General features: G+C 40.1%; 1 protein-coding gene across 1 annotated transcript; it reads left to right on the top strand.

Annotated features, from left to right (window-relative positions):
* The first annotated feature begins 1,673 nt into the window (after positions 1 to 1,673).
* On the top strand, positions 1,674 to 18,897 carry LOC115361741 (uncharacterized). The gene is made up of 10 exons (XM_030055350.1): positions 1,674 to 1,728; positions 2,509 to 2,748; positions 2,945 to 3,034; positions 12,059 to 12,277; positions 12,821 to 13,144; positions 15,050 to 15,292; positions 16,057 to 16,141; positions 16,227 to 16,284; positions 16,593 to 16,831; positions 18,546 to 18,897. Exons 1-10 carry the CDS (start codon positions 1,674 to 1,676, stop codon positions 18,607 to 18,609), a joined length of 1,617 nt encoding a protein of 538 aa, XP_029911210.1. The 3' UTR covers positions 18,610 to 18,897.
* The last annotated feature ends 894 nt before the right edge of the window (positions 18,898 to 19,791 follow it).

The following is a 19,791-nucleotide window of genomic DNA, read 5'->3' as shown; positions in this document are numbered from 1 at the left end:
AGTTGGGCCGTGGCAGTTACAGTCTGGTGTGATGTGACACCAAGCAGTCTTACCCAAATAAACATCATATTCTATTGTTGGTCTAGGCAGCTACAGCAGGCAGCGCAGGGAAGCAGCTCTCTGCTGTCTTGCAATAGGCCATCTATGAGCACTATTTATGGGTATTTAAATAAATAAATATGCAATTACGTACATGTGCCTGTAATGATGTTATTATTATTATTATTTTTTAAAAATCTCACACTACTATAATAAGGCAGCCGATAGTTCCGCACGCTGCAGAAAGTGCCCTTTTTTCTCACTTGAGCACCTGCCCCCCAAAATGTTTGTGCACGCCACTGTTGGATAGGACCTAATGTTTGTGCTGATAAAGCCTCTTGGATGAGTAGTGAATTGTCTTACAACAAGCAGACGACAGCTGCTTTTCACTCGCGACTTCTTGATCTGCAGGTCGAGGTCTCACTTTGGTGGCACTGAGACTGCATAGCCATTTCCTTTTTCTTCACACTTCTCTCCAGTGTCCTACAATACAGTGGCCTCCCAATGTAATTCTGTTGTTGTTACACTATTGTTCTATAGTAAATCAGTCTATTATTCATTGGTTATTTTGTTTCTGTGTTTGTTTATTTGTATAAGTATATTTATATTGCTGAGAACCTGTTCCACAGCCCAGGAGCAAGAAAAGCAAATACACAGTCCCCTCTTACAGGCTTGAAAGCAAAGATGTTTTGATTATTTAACCACCATGATACTGTCTCACCCACATGTGATCTGAGTTTGCCTAAATACTGAGCACTGTACTACTCTACTAGTATAGTGGTAATTTGTGAATCTTTGTAGTGCCTTTCTGTTCTGATGTGTGGCACTGTTATGGTGGCACTGCTCTGATATGTTGCAGGAATAGCCTACTTTAATTTGCAACTTAATGCTGTAAAAGAAATGGGCTTACACTGATTGTGTAAACGGAGACATTTTCAGTCATCACAGTTTTGCTGATTGCTTCATCTATTCATAATCAAAGGAATGAGTGAGTCATTCAGGAATCCCATTTGACCTTTACTTAAGTTGGCAAAAATGACACAAGTAGTATCAACATCACAACAGCTGACATAAACCAATGCAGGGACTCCAGGACAAAACTACTAAAAAGACAGTTGATGGTTTTTAGTTTTTATTGTTTTACATGTGAAACACTTGATGTTCCATGTATTTTGTATGAAAGGTGCTATATAAATAAAGTCTGACTGACTGATTGAAGTTCTGCTGTGAATTAAAGAGCATTTTGTTAAATCTGTAGTTTTTTTCACAGTCAAACAACCACAGATGACGTGTTGATCGCTGCCAGCTTCACATCTCTCTGCTCTCTTTTTGACACCTTTCTGATGTAAAGACACTTCTCTCTGGTTAACTTGCTGCATTTTCATAGATTCCTCATTTAAGTTCATTTTACTCAGAATGGTAATAACAACAACTAGAAGGAAGTGAATGTTTGCTGTCAAACTGCCCAGGGCTCCATTTTGTCTACAGACCAAACGTCTTCCGCATCCTTCTCCTTCATTCTGTGAGTAAAATGAGTTGATCTTCACACATGGGTCGCTTGTCTAGATGAGAGTTCATGAACGCAGCATTTTGTTTCTGGATTTCTGACTAGAATTTGAACGGCTACTGCAGTCATGTTGTCGAGAGAAAATGGATGTGTGTTTGTGGCGCTGCTCCTGTACCTCTCAGGTATGAAGTGATGGAGTTTATACTTCTCTTGTCACATAATGATAATCAGCTATTGAAATAAGTTCATAAACTATAGTTTCAAGTGGTGCAACATAGCCTTTAATGGTCTTGGGAAATTTGTGTGTGTTGAGGCAGTTTTGTTTCAGTGAATTTTGTGTGTTAAATTGTGGAAAGTTGATCAATTCAACAGCAGGCCTACATTTGGAATCAAACACAAAGGCTGATTATGAAAATACAAGTAATGTGAAGGTTTGGCAAGCGAAATAGCAATGTTAAGCCATTCTGGAATGAAATCTTTCAAATTCATTTAATACACGGTATGCTATGACCATTCAGTTTGTGTAGAAAACTGCTATTTTAGAAACAGAAATCCTCTTGATCTGCTGATGACAATAAACTTTTATTTTAGGATTTCTGGGACAAGCAGTCGCCATCTGTGCACTGAAGGGCTCGTCCGTGGATCTGCCCTGTTCAGATACACATCACACTTTAAACAAGAAATGGGTTTTTAACCACAGGGAAGGTGGCAGGTTTGTTACAAGAGAGCTCTCTGTAGATGGAGATCGTGTAACGTACAATAACTCTGACTCCACTTTAAGAATCAGTGACCTAAGAGAGAGTGATCAAAATACATACTGCTGCATGGACGCTACTGACAAACAAGAATGCCCAAATAAGAAGGGATCATTTCTCCATGTTGCAGGTAAAGTAGTACTTTATCAGTGATTTATTACTTGTCAGTGTATTCCATCATTTTCATTTCCTGCACCGTCATTCCAGACCTCCAGGTCAAAGTAACTCCTGTTGCAGCAGCAGAGGGACAGAGAGTAACTCTGATATGTAGCACCAGCTGTCCTCTGACTGAAAACCCTGCAGCCTACATCTGGTACAAGAACGGATCATTTGTGTACCAGGACTCGTCTCCCTGGTACCATCAGCTGGTCAGCAGTGAGGAAGCAGTCAGCTACTCCTGTGCTGTCAAAGGCTACGAGGATCTCAGAGCCGCTGAAGTCTCAGTGGGTGAGTGGAGACTTTCAGCTGCTTGTCAGCTAACCACACCTCCAGCTGGTTGGCTGGGGTCAAAATTATCTATTTCAATATCTAACTGAAGTATCTGTCTAGTCACTATCTATCTATAGTTAAACTTTTTTCCTGGGACTAACTCTTGCAGTGAAGTCCATCAGGATTAAACTGCATGCCATTTCTTTCCCTGTAGATTCTGTCACACCGACCTGCTTTAGTGTGACCTATGCTGGAGGCAGAATGTGTTCCTCTAATCAGCGCTGCTCCATCACATATCCCAGAGGTTAGAGCTAATAAATAAATCTAATAAATACCTCATTGTAGCATTTACTAACTGATTAAAGCTGTAATTATCTCCCAACAGAGCTACATGTTGAAGTGACTCCTGCTGCCACAAGTGGACAGTTTGTCAAGCTGACCTGTAACAGCAGCTGTAATGTGACTGACGTCAAAACAGAAAACTTCTGGTACAAGAATGGAGAATATCTAAGTTCTGATCACCAGCTTAATGTTTCCAGATCCTCTGATGACAGCTACTCCTGTTCTGTATCAGATAATGAGGATATCCGCTCTCCTGCAGTGTGTGAGTACAAAGAAACTCATCATACTGTATGATTTATGGTTGGGCTTGCTTGAGAGGCAGTAAGAAATATGATGATTTGATAAATTATGCTCCGAGTATTATGTTTATTGCTATCCTTGATCTTCCTTGTCACACTGTACGTATGAGAATAAAATCATTGCTGAAATTAGTGATTGTTAAAGTGGGGTCCAGGGGTCTTTGAGGGGCTCAGGGCTGTCCTCAGCAAAATGAGGAACAGTTCAATTTCACTGTAATTTTATACATAAGAAACTGTTATAATAACAAAAAGGTATCAGTGATTATATTTCAATATGGTGCACTTTATACAAATATGACTAGATGAATTGTCACCGTCACTAGTTGCTACTCTAGTTAAAAAAAATCTGAAAATGGACTGACAGAAGGCAGCATCCAGAGGGTGACAAATGTTTGAGACAGATCCTGAAAGTTTAACGGCATCATGCACAGACATTGGAAAGTTAAAATCGTCTTCCACAGTGAGATTTTGTTTGTTCACAGGGTTGTTACTTTCAGTCATTCATCTACATTTCAGGTGCTGATGGTCAAAACTGCTGGAGTGTGAATTATGTCAGCAGGAGAATCTGTGCTCTGGAAGGCTCTTCAGTGGACATTTACTGTAATTACTCATATCCCAGTGATAAGACATTCCAACCTACAGATTGGTATAAAACAAGTGGAATGAAACCTGAAATCCTAAACAACGCTGCACCTCATGTGGAGTATGATGACAACATGAACCCAAACATCATGAGAATCAAAAACCTGACAAAAAGTGACTCAGCAGAATACAAATGCTACAACAGTTACACAAAATGGTCATACTCTCGTTTTCCAGGAGTGATGTTAGTCGTGACAGGTAATTTTTCATTGTTGTTTCCCACACAGAATGTGATTGTATTTCTCCATCAAGTACAACCATCAATCAGTATTTTGCCGTCAGTTGTGTTTAAACAAGATGACAAGAAGATCACACTTTCATGAGAACTTGAGTTGCTTCCTTCCTGTAGGCTCAGGCAACCACAAACTGCCTCTGAGAGAGTTTGTTTTATGCCATGTTAGAAACTTGCTTAGCTGTAACAGAACTCTCCATTTTACACAGCTCACTCTCCCAGTTATCAACAGGATTTTTGCATTACGTTCCTGACAGTGTACAGTGTATGCAAATGGTGGCATTTTTGGAGTGCCTGAACATTGGGGGGGACTTGTACCTCTCAATGTATATGGGCGTTACGGCCTTGGCGTAGATTATTTATTATCTGTGAGGAGAGATTTGTTTTGCAGTCATGGTCACACAAAACTACATGACACATGCAGAAACAAGAGGCTGTTTGGCTCTATTGGTTCTGTACAGTAGAACTTAATTATCATTGTTTCAGTGGAACTTTGTTCCTCTGGTTTGAAGGGAGTGACTGAACCTCATCAGACAGAGGGTGCAGGGAGTCCATTAGAAAGCTCTCAGCCTTCCAAATACCCCCTGCTGGAGGCTGACTGATTGTGGGTGACGGGCACTAAACTCAAAAATGAGAACTTAAAAAAAATAAAAATAAAAAAATGATATGTGGTCAAGGTTGATCAACAGTCACCACTCTGCAACACAAAAACTGCCAGACTGACTGACTCTTTGATGTGAGGGGTAAATGATGCATAGAAAAAATGTATAAATCACTTTCCACACATTAATTGGTGTTTACCAAAAAAAAAAAAGAAGAAAGAAAAAGTGTGTTTCTGTGAATGCAATCAGCATCCAAGTTGTTTAGCACTGTTTCTGTTGTTAGTGTTAAATAGCAACCATTACTGGTGTTATTATGACTAATATTACTAATACGCAACTGTACTATTAAACAACTATTGCTGCTGTTATAACCACCATAACATTATTTTAACAAATTTTAATACTTCTATTGCCACAACTATTACTATTATGTTACAATTACAATTTTCAAACTTTCCAAGGCCTATAAATGATAAAATAAAATTTCCAGAGCTATGCAGAAACCCTGAATTGCCCTTAACTTGAGTTAATGTGTCTCTTTTCAACTGATTGATGATGGTAAACATCTTTCAGGCCTGGAAGTGATGGTGACTCCCTCTGCTGTGGTGACAGAGGACCAGAAAGTAACACTGACCTGCAGTAGCAGCTGTCCTCTGACTGACTACACCTACATCTGGTACCACAACGGACGACCTCTGACCCCGGCAGAGGGCCAACACAAACAGCTGGTTCTAGACCCAGTCAGCGCTCAGCATGCAGAAAATTACTCCTGCGCTGTAAGGAGCCACCGAAACATCAAGTCCCCTGAGGAGACCCCCACTGTCAGAGGTGACAAAAGGATTTAAAACTTTAGCTGAGCTGTCTTTGGGTGTTAGAAGCACTTCTGTGTTTACATCATTCACGCAAAATTCATCAAAAATCATTTCAAAGAGAGGCATGTCCCTCTGGTAAAACCGTAGGGTGTACAAGCTCTGCCAGTCCACCAGAGGGCGCTCTCACCTCATCCACAGCTCACTAAAAGCATTTCCTCAGAGAAAAATGTGCAGAAAAAAAACAGGAACCACATGCTCTGCTGTTCAGCTTCTTCACTTTCAAACTTTTGAATGTCAAGCGACTTAAACATTTCTGACATCCACCTACATCTGTTTGTAGGAAAATCACAAGTGCATGCAGTGAATGCAGTCAGACTGATGCTAGTGGCTCTGTGCCCAGTTGTTGTATCTCTCCTCTACCTGTGGATAAGGTAAAAAAGGAAACAAAACAAAAAAAAATCCATCATTTCTATCACTCTCTCACTTCCAATATTCAAAGGTTTCTTTTTACTTTTTTTTTTTTTTTTTTAGTGATTATAATTCGTGTAGTTATGTATTTTCTGTCTGGGTCAATCCAGGAAGAAGAAATCTCTGACTCCAACCACTGAACCTAAAAACTCCACGCAGACTGGACAGGTTAGTACAGAAAATTTCCACCAAAAGGTGATATGTCTACCAAGATATGTGTGAGAAAAAACGAGTGCTTCCTTTCACCATGTCTCCTGTCATCTCTCCCCAGCAGACAGACTCTGAGTACGAGAACATCTCCATGAACGCTGTCACTGCAACACAGAGAGAATCAGCGGAGCAGCAGGAAGACGGTGTGTGAAGTGAAGGAGCTGTAGGTGTAAGCAAGGTGCTACGCAGGGCATGGATGAACTTTCTGTCATATTTACTCTGTTTATTTAACCCTAATCAGGGGCGGTGGCTCTCAATCTTTTTTGCTTGTGACAGCTTAAAATAAAGTGATGCCTATTCGCGACCCCCTGTCACATGCAGAATGGTGAACAGTCCACCTAAAGAATGACTACCTGTTTAGGTTGTTTCATTTGCTTAATTATCAGAGGTTGTGTATTATAACCACTCAGTATTTCACAAAAAAAGAGGAACCTATGGAAAAAAATAATCACTTATGTCTTAATCATGTTACAAACCTCAAAACTTATCCTGAGAACCACTGATCTAGGGGATCAGTGAGGGAGGTCCTTATTTGCAATGATGTCAAGTTTACAAAGGAGCACACAACAAAACAATAAAACTCAAAGTATATACCTACCATACCATGAAGGCCACCCAACCCTCTCATAAATGACCAAATGCATCACCAGTGATGAATCTGAGGGTGGCAGCAGAGACATTCCTGTAAATTATATCACCACAGTCTGGAGTTGTCAGAAAAAACTGTAACTACTTCTTTCCAAGCTAACCTAGGAAAACAGGATCTGTTTTTATATAAAACCAAATGTTCTGACAGAGTTTTACCTGTTGTAAAAAGGGAAGGGAACACTCAAGGTTTTCAGCAGCCAAAGGAAAAGAACCAGCATTGTGGTACAGAGCTGTGTCATCGGCATACAATTGTATATGGCATTTTTTTAAAAACAGAATAATGTTACTTATTTCAATTGTAAATGAACCAGGATGTAAGGTGGCAACTTGTAGGCTTTTGATGATAACAATAACTTAAGTTGCAGTGAGTATTCCCCAGCTTCACAGCTGGTTGTCTATGACTGAAGTACTTCCTAAATCAAGTGGAAATATTTAAATCAAAACAAATAATATACAGCCTCTGTAAAAGCAAGCTGCGATCAACAGTATCGAGAGGGACTGGAGAGATTCACCAAGAATGATGCTATACTATCAGGCTGTGATAACAACCACCAGGTGTCACAATATGTCATGTTTTAACACTGGCAAGATTATGTGATCAAAAATCATTATATTTTGTGTGATTTGATTTTTGAAATATCAGGAGGTATCTCACAGTGTCCACAGGAATGTGATTTGTTCAGACATCCTGCAAGAGCAAATGCATATTCACAGCCTGAAGATGCAAACAGTAAAGAACAGAAACAGAGCACAGTGGAGTTCACAGCCTTCAGCCACGCTGACATTTTGGCACTGGGTGGAGGAGATCAACCCTGCGTTCCAAATCGCATACTGTTTACTTTTAGTATGTACTGCAGCTGCCCTTACGAAGTATGTAGTTTAGTATGTATTGGGACATACTAATTATTTTTTTCCCTACTAAATAGTATGGTAGTATGAGTATTGGAACGCAGGGCAGGGTTGTGTCTGCTTTGTGTGTGACAGTGATGTTGCTGAGGTCTGAGGGTCTGACTCCACCTTGTGCTTCTGCTGGCAGTGTGGATGTGTGAAACTTTCTCTTACGCTGTGTCACTCATTCCATTTTTGGATTGTCAGTAGTTTTTAGTTTTATGTAGGTTTCAAGTTTTTGATATGAAAACTAAAGAAAATTGTAGTTTGCTTTTTGTAAACAAACAATGCAGTTTCAGTAAGTTCTGATTTTTTGTAAAGCCTGGTTTTGATTTTTATTTCAATCAATAAAAATATTTTTCACACCTAGTTTTCATTATTTTGTCATTTTATAAAACTTGCAAATCACCTTGTGCATTGTTGCACTTTATGGTACAATGTGGTGGTTAGTGGTGAACACTGCAGTGTTTGTCCTACCTACTAAATAGCCAGGGTGGCCGACCCCACATGCCGTGTGGTTTGGAGGAGGAGAAAAATCTATATATATTTCTCACTAATTAACACTGCTCCCAGGCTCAACTTCCAGGGATTCCCCCAGTGTATGATGGGCTGGGCAGCCTAAAATAAGCTGGAGGACCACCTACGTGGTCTTTGAATAAATATTTAAATAAATATCAGACTATTAGAAGCTGCAGTTTGAACCCTGGATTTTTTTTGGTAGAGCTTCTCACTCAGTCCATGACCACATGTTGCTATATGTCAATTTAATCGTGAAGATGCATATCAGCAGAAAGGCTACATTTGATTTTATAAAATCTTGAGTATTTGGCTTGATAAAAATGGGAAAAGGCAGGTCATGATTTCTGTGAAGATTCTCAGTCATCCAGGTGATGGTGTGGCAACAACCTATGACACACAGATCGTAAATCAAAGTCAGCTGGACTTGTTGTTTATCTTGAAGATGTTTTGTCACTCATCCAAGAGGCTTCATCAGTCCTAATGACTGGTGGGGAGTCCGGGGCGTGTAAATCTGTGAGGCTTGTTCACACCGGATGCCACATGAGGGCGGCTCAGGTCTCATGTGAGTCATGAGGGTCACCTGGTGGTCATGTGAGAGTCAGAGTCACATGAATACGGGTGTTCGTGGGTGTGAAACTGCCTGGCAAGTGTCAGCATGGCACTGTAAGCTGCTGACAGACGGTGTCCCACAGATGGTGTTGGATAGGACCTAATGTTTGTGCTGATAAAGCCTCTTGGATGAGTAGCGAATCGTCTTCATTCCAAACAACAAGCAGACCACATCTGCTTTTGACTCGCTACTTCTTGATCCACAGGTCGTTGTCTCACTTTGGTTGCATTATTGAGTCCAAAAACTGGCTCAATGCAGAGAAATTATTGTATTGAAGCAATAAAAGCAAGTGGTTCATTTTCTATTTCAGTGGAAACTAACAGTAATTCTGTTTAGTAAGTAACTACAGTAGGACCTCGATTACCCGACCCCTGATCAGTCAACCACACAGCCATTTCCTTTTTCTTCACACTTCTCTCCAGTGTCCTACAATGCAGTGGCCTACTGATGTAATTCTGTTGTTATTACAGTATTGTTCTACAGTAAATCAGTCTATTATACGTTGGTTGGTTTGTTGTCTGTGTTTGTTTATTTGTATATGTATATTTATATTGCTGAGAAACTGTTCCACAGCCCAGGAGTAAGAAAAGCAAATGCACAGTCCCCTATTACAGGCAAGAAAACAAAGATGGTTTGATTATTTAACCACCATGATACTGTCTTACCCACATGTGATCTGAGTTCTCCAGTGAGGTGCCACTTTGCCTAAATACTGAGCTCTGTACTACTCTACTACTGTACTCTACTTGTATACTGGTACTTTGTCAATCTATGTAGTGCCTTTCTGTTCTGATGTGTGGCACTGTTATGGTGGCACTGCTCTGATATGTTGTAGGAATACTTTAATTTGCAGCTTAATGCTGTAAAAGAAATGGGCTTACATTGATTGTGTAAATGGAGACATTTTCAATCATCACAGTTTTGCTGATTGCTTCATCTATTCATAATCAAAGGAATGAGTGAGTCATTCAGGAATCCCATTTGACTTTTACTTCAGTTGGCAAAAATGACACAAGTAGTATCAACATCACAACAGCTGACATAAACCAATGCAGGGACTCCAGGACAAAACTACTAAAAAGACAGTTGATGGTTTTTAGTTTTTATTGTTTTACATGTGCAACAGTTGATGTCCATGTATTTGTATGAAAGGTGCTATATAAATAAAGTCTGACTGACTGATTGAAGTTCTGCTGTGAATTAAAGAGCATTTTGTTAAATCTGTAGTTGTTTTCACAGTCAAACAACCACAGATGACGTGTTGATCGCTGCCAGCTTCACATCTCTCTGCTCTCTTTTTGACACCTTTCTGATGTAAAGACACTTCTCTCTGGTTAACTTGCTGCATCTTCATAGATTCCTCATTTGAAGTTCATTTTACTCAGAATGGTAATAACAACAACTAGAAGGAAGTGAATGTTTGCTGTCAAACTGCCCAGGGCTCCATTTTGTCTACAGACCAAACGTCTTCCGCATCCTTCTCCTTCATTCTGTGAGTAAAATGAGTTGATCTTCACACATGGGTCGCTTGTCTGGATGAGAGTTCATGAACACAGCATTTTGTTTCTGGATTTCTGACTAGAATTTGAACGGCTACTGCAGTCATGTTGTCAAGAGAAAATGGATGTGTGTTTGTGGTGCTGCTCCTGTACCTCTCAGGTATGAAGTGATGAAGTTTATACTTCTCTTGTCACATAATGATAATCAGCTATTGAAATAAGTTCATAAACTACAGTTACAAGTGGTGCAACATAGCCTTTAATGGTCTTGTGTGTTGAGGCAGTTTTGTTTCAATGAATTTTGTGTGTTAAATTGTGGAAAGTTGATCAATTCAACAGCAGGCCTACATTTGGAATCAAACACAAACACTGACTGTGAAAATACAAGTAATGTGAAGGTTTTGAAATTTAAATAGCAATGTGAAGCTGTACTGGAATGAAACCTTTGAAATTCATTTAATACACGGTATGCTATGACCATTCAGTTTGTGTAGAAAACTGCTATTTTAGAAACAGAAATCCTCTTGATCTGCTGATGACAATAAACTTTTATTTTAGGATTTCTGGGAAAAGCAGTCGCCATCTGTGCACTGAAGGGCTCGTCTGTGGATCTGCCCTGTTCAGATACACATCACACTTTAAACAAGAAATGGGTTGTTAACGACAGGGAAGGTGACAGGTTTGTTACAAGAGAGCTCTCTGTAGATGGAGATCGTGTAACGTACAATAACTATGACTCCACTTTAACAATCAATGACCTCAGAGAGAGTGATCAAAATACATACTGCTGCATGGACGCTACTGACAAACAAGAATGCCCAAATAAGAAGGGATCATTTCTCCATGTTGCAGGTAAAGTAGTTCTTTATCAGTGATTTATTACTTTAAGAAAAATATCAGTGTATTCCATCTTTTTCATTTCCCCATCATTTCCTGCACCGTCATTCCAGACCTCCAGGTCAAAGTAACTCCTGTTGCAGCAGCAGAGGGACAGAGAGTAACTCTGATATGTAGCACCAGCTGTCCTCTGACTGAAAACCCTGCAGCCTACATCTGGTACAAGAACGGATCGTTTGTGTACCAGGACTCGTCTCCCTGGTACCATCAGCTGGTCAGCAGTGAGGAAGCAGTCAGCTACTCCTGTGCTGTCAAAGGCTACAAGGATCTCAGTGCCCCTGAAGTCTCAGTGGGTGAGTGGAGACTTTCAGCTGCTTGTCAGCTAACCACACCTCAGGCTGGTTGGCTGGGGTCAAAATTATCTGTTTAAATATATAACTGAAGTATCTGTCTAGTCACTATCTATCTATAGTTAAACTTTTTTCCTGGGACTAATTCTTGCAGTGAAGTCCATCAGGATTAAACTGCATGCCATTTCTTTCCCTGTAGATTCTGTCACACCGACCTGCTTTAGTGTGACCTATGCTGGAGGCAGAATGTGTTCCTCTAATCAGAGCTGCTCCATCACCTATCCCAGAGGTTAGAGCTAATTAATAAATCTAATCAATACTTCATTGTAGCATTTACTTACTGATGAAAGCTGTAATTATCTCCAAACAGAGCTACATGTTGAAGTGACTCCTGCTGCCACAAGTGGACAATTTGTCACGCTGACCTGTAACAGCAGCTGTAATGTGACCGACACCAAACCAGAAAACTTCTGGTACAAGAATGGAGAATATCTAAGTTCTGATCCTCAGCTTAATGTTTCCAGATCCTCTGATGACAGCTACTCCTGTGCTGTATCAGATAATGAGGATATCCGCTCTCCTGCAGTGTGTGAGTATGAAGAAACGCATCATACTGTATGATTTATGGTTGCGCTTGCTTGAGAGGCAGTAAGAAATATGATGATTTGATAAATTATGCTCCGAGTATTATGTTTATTGCTATCCTTGATCTTCCTTGTCACACTGTACTTATGAGAATAAAATAATTGCTGAAATTAGTGATTGTCAAAGTGGGGTCCAGGGGTCTTTGAGGGGCTCAGGGCTGTCCTCAGCAAAATGAGGAACAGTTCAATTTCACTGTAATTTTATACATAAGAAAGTGTTATAATAAAAAGGTATCAGTGATTATATTTCATGATGGTAAACTTTATACAAATATGACTAGATGAATTGTCACCGTCACAAGTTGCTGCTCTAGTTAAAAAAAAATGGATTGACAGAAGGCAGGATCCACAGGGTGACAAATGTTTGAGACAGATCCTGAAAGTTTAACGGCATCATGCACAAACATTGGAAAGTTAAAATCTTCTTCCACAGTGAGATGTTGTTTGTTCACAGGGTTGTTACTTTCAGTCTTTCATCTACATTTCAGGTGCTGATGGTCAAAACTGCTGGAGTGTGAATTATGTCAGCAGGAGAATCTGTGCTCTGGAAGGCTCTTCAGTGGACATTTACTGTAATTACTCATATCCCAGTGATAAGACATTCCAACCTACAGATTGGTATAAAACAAGTGGAATGAAACCTGAAATCCTGAACAACGCTGCACCTCATGTGGAGTATGATGACAACATGAACCAAAACATCATGAGAATCAAAAACCTGACAAAAAGTGACTCAGCAGAATACAAATGCTACAACAGTTACACAAAATGGTCATACTCTCGTTTTCCAGGAGTGACTTTAGTCGTGACAGGTAATTTTTCATTTTTGTTTCCCACACAGAATGTGATTGCATTTCTCCATCATGTACCACCATGGATCAGTATTTTGCCCTCAGTTGTGTTTATACAAGACGACAAGAAGATCACACTTTCATGAGAACTTGAGCTGCTTCCTTCCTGTAGGCTCAGGCAACCACAAACTGCCTCTGACAGAGTTTCTTTTGTCCCACGTTAGAAACTTGCTTAGCTGTAACACGACTCTCCATTTTACACAGCTCACTCTCCCAGTTATTAACAGGATTTTTGTATTACGTTCCTGACAGTGTATGCAAATGGTGGCTGAAAATGTTCTTCAGACAAATGACAAATATTAGCGATGCACTATGTATTTAGGAGACTGGCCAGTTGGCCGATTATCTCTTAAGTAAGTAGAGTTCAAAAATCATCCATGTGTCTCTGGTAGATCACCCACTGCAGTTCTCCATGCTAACAATTTAGCATACACTATCCTAGAGTAGTGTAGATTATTCATAATCTGCAAGGGGAGATTTGTTTTGCAGTCATAGTCACACAAAACTATGTCACATGCAGAAACAAGAGGCTGTTTGGCTCTATTAGTTCTATACAGTAGAACTTAATTCTCATCATTTCAGTGGAACTTTGTTCCTCTGGTTTGAAGGGAGTGACTGAACCTCATCAGACAGAGGGTGCAGGGAGTCCATTAGAAAGCTCTCAGCCTTCCAAATACCCCCAGCTGGAGGCTGACTGATTGTGGGTGACGAGCACTAAACTCAAAAATGAGAACTTTAAAAAAAAAAAATCATAATGTGGTTAAGGTTGATTAACAGTCAGCACTCTGCAACACAAAACTGCCAGACTGTCTGACTCTTTGATGTGAGGGGTAAGGGGACTTTCACTGAAGCTGCAAACAGGGGTGGTGTTGAGGTTGTAGGTGTTGGTGCTGCTGGAGCGTTTTCCCTCTGATTTGTCGTGTCATCAGTGATTTGAGTCCCTGGTGTCTGCAGCAAGTTCACTGTTTACGTGGGCAGTTGCTCAGCTAAAGCCAACAGAGAGAAAATGTCAACAGGGGGCAGAGGTGTAAATGATGCATACAAAGAATGTATAAATCACTTTCCGCACATCAATTGGTGTTTACCAAAAAAAAAAAAGAGAGAAGTGTGTTGCTGTGAATGCCATCAGCATCCAAGTTGTTCACCCCCATTTCCGCTTTTAGTGTTACTATTAATATAGCAACCATTACTGGTGTTATTATCACTATTACCCCAGCTTTAAACAACTATTGCTGCGGTTAAAGCCACCATAACAGTATTTTAACAAATATTGTGAATTTCCTTCGGGATGAATAATTTATCTATCTATCTATCTAATACTTGTATTACCACTATAATTACTATTATGTTACCATAACAGTATTTTAACAAATATTGTGAATTTCCTTCGGGATGAATAAAGTATCTATCTATCTATCTAATAATTGTATTACCACTATAATTACTATTATGTTACAACTACTATTCCTAATAATACTAATGTTATTACCCCCACCCTCATGATTTGGTTCCACATCAGCATCCCCCAAAACCATAGTGATATTAATTTTTCTCTGTTACTGTTTTGCTACAGTACTGCTTTGCACTTGGTATGGGGGCCAAACTATGGTTCATGGACTTTGTGTGAAAAAATCAGTGTATGTTCAGCTTTGGTAACTGCAGTTGCTAACATATTTGAAAGAAAAAAAAACAGAGGGTGCATTTTGCAGTAGGGCTGTAAAATGCATCCATATTTCAGTTTTCAAACTTTCCAACACCTGTAAATGATAACATTAAATTTCCAGAGCTATGCAGTAACCCTGAATTTCCTGAACTTGAGTTAATGTGTCTCTTTTCAACTGAGTGATGATGGTAAACATCTTTCAGGCCTGGAAGTGGTGGTGACTCCCTCAGAGGACCAGAAAGTAACGCTGACCTGTAGTACCAGCTGTCCTCTGACTGACAACACCTACATCTGGTACCACAACGGACGACCTCTGACTCTGGCAGAGGGCCAACACAAACAGCTGGTTCTAGACTCAGTCAGCGCTCAGCATGCAGGAAATTACTCCTGCGCTGTGAGGAGCCACCAAAACATCAAGTCCCCTGAGGAGACCCCCACTGTCAGAGGTGAGATCGGTCCTAAGACATCAGGTCAGGTTTGGTGTAAAGTAACTACATAATTTACTTCTATGTAAGTCCAGTTGAAGGTGCTGGGGGTTTGAATAATTTCCTTCTGAGAGACAGTTACACCATCACATTTTTGAGGGATATTACACTTTTTCTTTACTCCTGTCATTTGACACAAGACACAACAACATAAAAACAGACAAGCAGTTAGTAAAACACAATGACACAGTCACATCACACATTAAGAAATGTCAATTTCTGTATCTTAAACCCCATCAGTGATTTTCTAATGTTAAGAAAATTGATACCATTAACACAATTCTGGAGAGTTTATTCTCAGATCTATAGTTTAGGTGACTTTAGCAGGCAGGGATAGGGAAAGTTAAAACATGCTCAACAAGAGTTTTGCACACTAGTTGTAAATTCTGCCGACTAACACCGAAGCCACTGAATCCTCTATGAAGACAAAAGTTGCTGTGAGCATCTCTTGAAAATACACGTGTACATATCTCTTGAAAATATGTGTTTCCGGGAAGTTCACTGTACAGAGATATTTAATTTTTCCGCAGTTTCAACCTGTCGGCCATCAAGTGAAACTGGCTCCATTTTCAGATCTTGTTTAGATAATTAATTCTTTGATCTTCACCGCATGTATTTCTAGCTGATTAACATGACACCACAGATGGAAAAACTTTAATATTTTAAACCAACTATAGAGCTGAAAAAAAAAATACTCCCCTAATTTAGATTTCATTTGACCACAGGGCCATCATGGACATTAGCAGCAGCTGCAGGAATTGCTGCTGCTCTGCTACTTGTCATACTCCTTTCCATCTTCCTGTGGATTAGGTGAGTGGTATGACATTTGATGATGTTCAGTCTCTTGTCTGAAAATGATTTATTAATTGATTCAATCATTCATTTCACCAACCAGAAGAAAAAGGACCTCGACTCAAACCCCTGGACCTGAAGCACAAGAAGACACAGAGCAGGTGAAGAACAGAAATTAAACCCTTCCTCTGCAAAAGAAAAACATTACCCTCACCCAGCCTCACCTTCCTCCATACCTGCCATCCACTCTATCTGCTCTTGCTGAAGTCCCTGTCATATTTATTGAAAACTTTCCCAGCTATTCCATCTTTTCTTCAAGGCTATTATTTCTTAACTCAAAATCATTCTGGTGATCCTTTCACCATCTGCAGTTGCAATTATTTCATGTTTTTCTGGATGAGAGGACCAGCCAAACCTCTAAAATGCTATACAATATAAAAGTAACACCGTCTGTGTTGTCGCCCATCAGTTAAACCACCCGCCTGTGCACAGCAGCATCTCTGCCGTGGGACAGGAGCCGATCCGTGCAGCTCAGAGCAAACCAGCTGAGCAGGATGAGCTTCACTACAGCACCCTACACTTCTCTAAGAAAAATCCCCTGTACTCCACCAACCAGCTGTCCCAGCCCCAGCTCCAGCCCCAGCCCCAGCCAGAGGAGGAAGTCCAGTATGCTGCTGTCAACATTCGCAGCGCCGACATCGTCCCCAGGTGAGCATCTCATGTCATTACAACAAGGCCAAACTTGCTGTATTACCAGTGTGATGATGACTAACCTTTGACTGGCCTGCATGATTTCCCACCGCTGGTCTGAATTTTACAAACCTTAAGGATGACACTGTGCTTAGCATTTCAAAGCATTGCACTAATTAGTTTGATGGGGGCGCTACAACTAAACAAACGTTGGCCCTGCACTGCTGGTTCCCCACTGGCTTGCTCCATGTCGGGGGAATCCAAGTAGTGGCAGAACACATTTAGGCCTGAGGGTGGCGCTAGAGGAAAGGTCAGGAACTCACCAAAATGAATGAGATCACTAAAATTTAGGTGCAGTTCACCAAATAGATGTTGTGATTAGGGATGTCACAATTATAGATTTTCTTGGTACAATTATTGTCAGAGAGATAATCACAATTTTACGATTATTATATATTAATTACTTTCACACTATAAATGTATAAAATCACATGAACACTCCTTATAGATATTCAAGTTTCATTTATTTCCATGCCAACAAAACAAAAATAATATTTAGCTGCCCTTTGAAACATAAATAAACACTGTAACAGTGAAAATACATTACAATGTTACATGCTTTTTATGGTTGTAGAATTGTGCAATGAGTGAGTGCTTTCCGATGCACTCCATCGGAAAGCTCCGGTTCTCTGCTTTCAGAAACCGTCTGAATTTTTTCGATCGCACCATTGGTTCAGCAGTTACGGTACTGATTGGATGGTCGAAGTGTCAGTAGTCCTACGGAGTTACCGTAATGGCACTGTATATAGGCGCAAAGCTCCATTTCTCCGGTTTCCGACGTTTTTTTAAGTTTCTGTATGTCATAAACGGTCTAGGAGATAAAGATATATATTCCTTGTTTACAGATATTCCTTGTTTACAGTGTTTATATTGCTCTGTGGTACTGTTATCTGTATATACTGTTTATAGTGTAAATTGTGCTTCGTATCTTGCTATCCACTTTGCTGCTGTGATGCGTGAAATTTCCCCACCGTGGGACTAATAAAGGAATATCTTATCTTATCTTATCTTATCTTATATGTAGAGTAGGCATGCCGAATCCTGTCGGCTCCGACATCATCGGTTTAAGAGACATCTTTGCTGTCTTCCCCGGGCTTCATGAACCTGCAGTCCATCCTGTGGGTTGCAGTGCGTCACCATAAACATACCGGTATATGTCTATGTGTGTCATTGAAGGCTAATGAGGCTCACTTTCGACGGCACATGGAGCGCCTGATTGTCAACAACCACGTCTAGCCCCCGCCCTACTTCTGATTGGCTAGTAGGCCTATGTTAATGTTGTTGAGAACGAAAGCTGTGCTTCTATTGGATCCAGAGAAATGTCTGTTAGATAAATCTGGGAGGACCCACATTTTTTTTTTTTCGCAGTTTGCAGTTGTTTTGGTTCCGTGCGACTTGTGCTGCCTTTGGTTCTGCGTCCAGCATGATCTTAGGAAAGTGACGGTGTTTAGGAACCTTCACGAATAATTAACCGTGGCGTTTAAAATCGCGGATATTCGTGAAATCAAATAATCGTGACATCCCTAGTTGTGATACCTTGTCTTTGAGTAAAACAGATGGTAATGATGGTATTGTAATTAAAGGCTTGTGACCATTGTAGCTAAATAACCACAAGTGAGAAAAGACAGAAAAACTGGCTAAACAAAACTAACATGTTCTTTTTCACTTTCAGGTTCACTGTATCAACAGGAGATGAATACTGCACAGTACACAAAAAAACCAAGAACAAAAAATGAGCACCATAAAGAGCAGTGTACATATGCAGTGTACGAAGAGTGTGTTATAAAGTGAGAGAGCAAGAGGAAGGGAAAGAGTGAGGGTTTCCCCTTGTAACTGTTGACATGGCAGCAAGGATTCTCAACTTACATATGATCCTTTGTGTTTTGTATCTTTGTATATTTTGAATATTTTTTGTGTGCACCTCTTCTCTCATGCGTGTTCCTATCATTTCTTATTGATGCACTTGTGTGTGTTTTCATATTTCTATGTGGCTTGTGTTGTGGACGTGTTGTGTAAACATTGGAAATAAAACTATGATACAAATTAGTTTCTTTGTTTGCCATTTGGTATCAACAGCAGTGGTGAAGTCAAAAACAAAATCACCACAGAGCTTTCAAATGAAGCCAAAAAGTCCCACAAACTACCAGAAAGTGCCATCAAGTTTAACTGTGACTGTGAAGAGTCCCACTAAGATTGCTTTGGTGATTGCAGTGAACTTCCTCCCTACTGACCAACCAGAAATGACCTGTTGATCACAAACAGTTTCACTTATCTCTACCATCACTTTGATAAGTTTATCTAGACTCACTTTGCTAAGAATGCCAATTACATGAAGAGGACGTGAATTTTGGCATCTGAGGACTCCATTCTGTCTGCGAGCAAAACGTCTACATAGTCAACCTCTACTCTGTAAGTAAAATGCTGAATTACATGCCTGCTTGTTTGGATGAGAGTTCATAAATGCAGCATTTTGGTAAGGCTTCCATAAATACAGCCATTCAATCATCTTTCTGGCCAGAAGCTGACAGATTACCACAGTCATGTTGTTGACAGAAGCTGGATGTGTGTGTGTGGCTTTGATCCTGCATCTCTCAGGTATGTAGAGGTTGAGTTTATGTATCTCTTGTCATATAATAAGCATCAGCTCTGCCATTATGCACCTGTCAGGTACCCCTGTACAACATAGCCACCTTCTTATTTTACTGAATTGTAATATGGAAAACGATGATGATCAGTTGAACAGCAACAACATTTTACATTCAAGTACATTTTCAGCAATGGTAGCATTTTCTGGGTTGGGATAAACACTTTCAGTTGCTCTTAATTTACATTATGCTGTAACCTTTAGTCAGCCGTTATTTTAGAAAGCATGATCTGTCCAGATCTTTTGATGAAAATGAGGCTCTATTTCAGGATTT

This window comes from Myripristis murdjan, chromosome 1, assembly GCF_902150065.1.
Source record: "Myripristis murdjan chromosome 1, fMyrMur1.1, whole genome shotgun sequence".
Classification (NCBI taxonomy): domain Eukaryota; kingdom Metazoa; phylum Chordata; class Actinopteri; order Holocentriformes; family Holocentridae; genus Myripristis; species Myripristis murdjan.
This window is presented reverse-complemented; position numbering and strand designations above follow the sequence as displayed.

Excerpts from the sequence above, each read along its gene's own strand:
- LOC115361741 (XM_030055350.1), top strand. The coding sequence starts at position 1,674 with ATGTTGTCGAGAGAAAATGGATGTGTGTTTGTGGCGCTGCTCCTGTAC. Across the intron at positions 16,142-16,226 it reads TCCATCTTCCTGTGGATTAG|AAGAAAAAGGACCTCGACTC; the intron begins GTGAGTGGTATG and ends TTCACCAACCAG. Across the intron at positions 16,832-18,545 it reads AGCGCCGACATCGTCCCCAG|GTTCACTGTATCAACAGGAG; the intron begins GTGAGCATCTCA and ends TTTCACTTTCAG.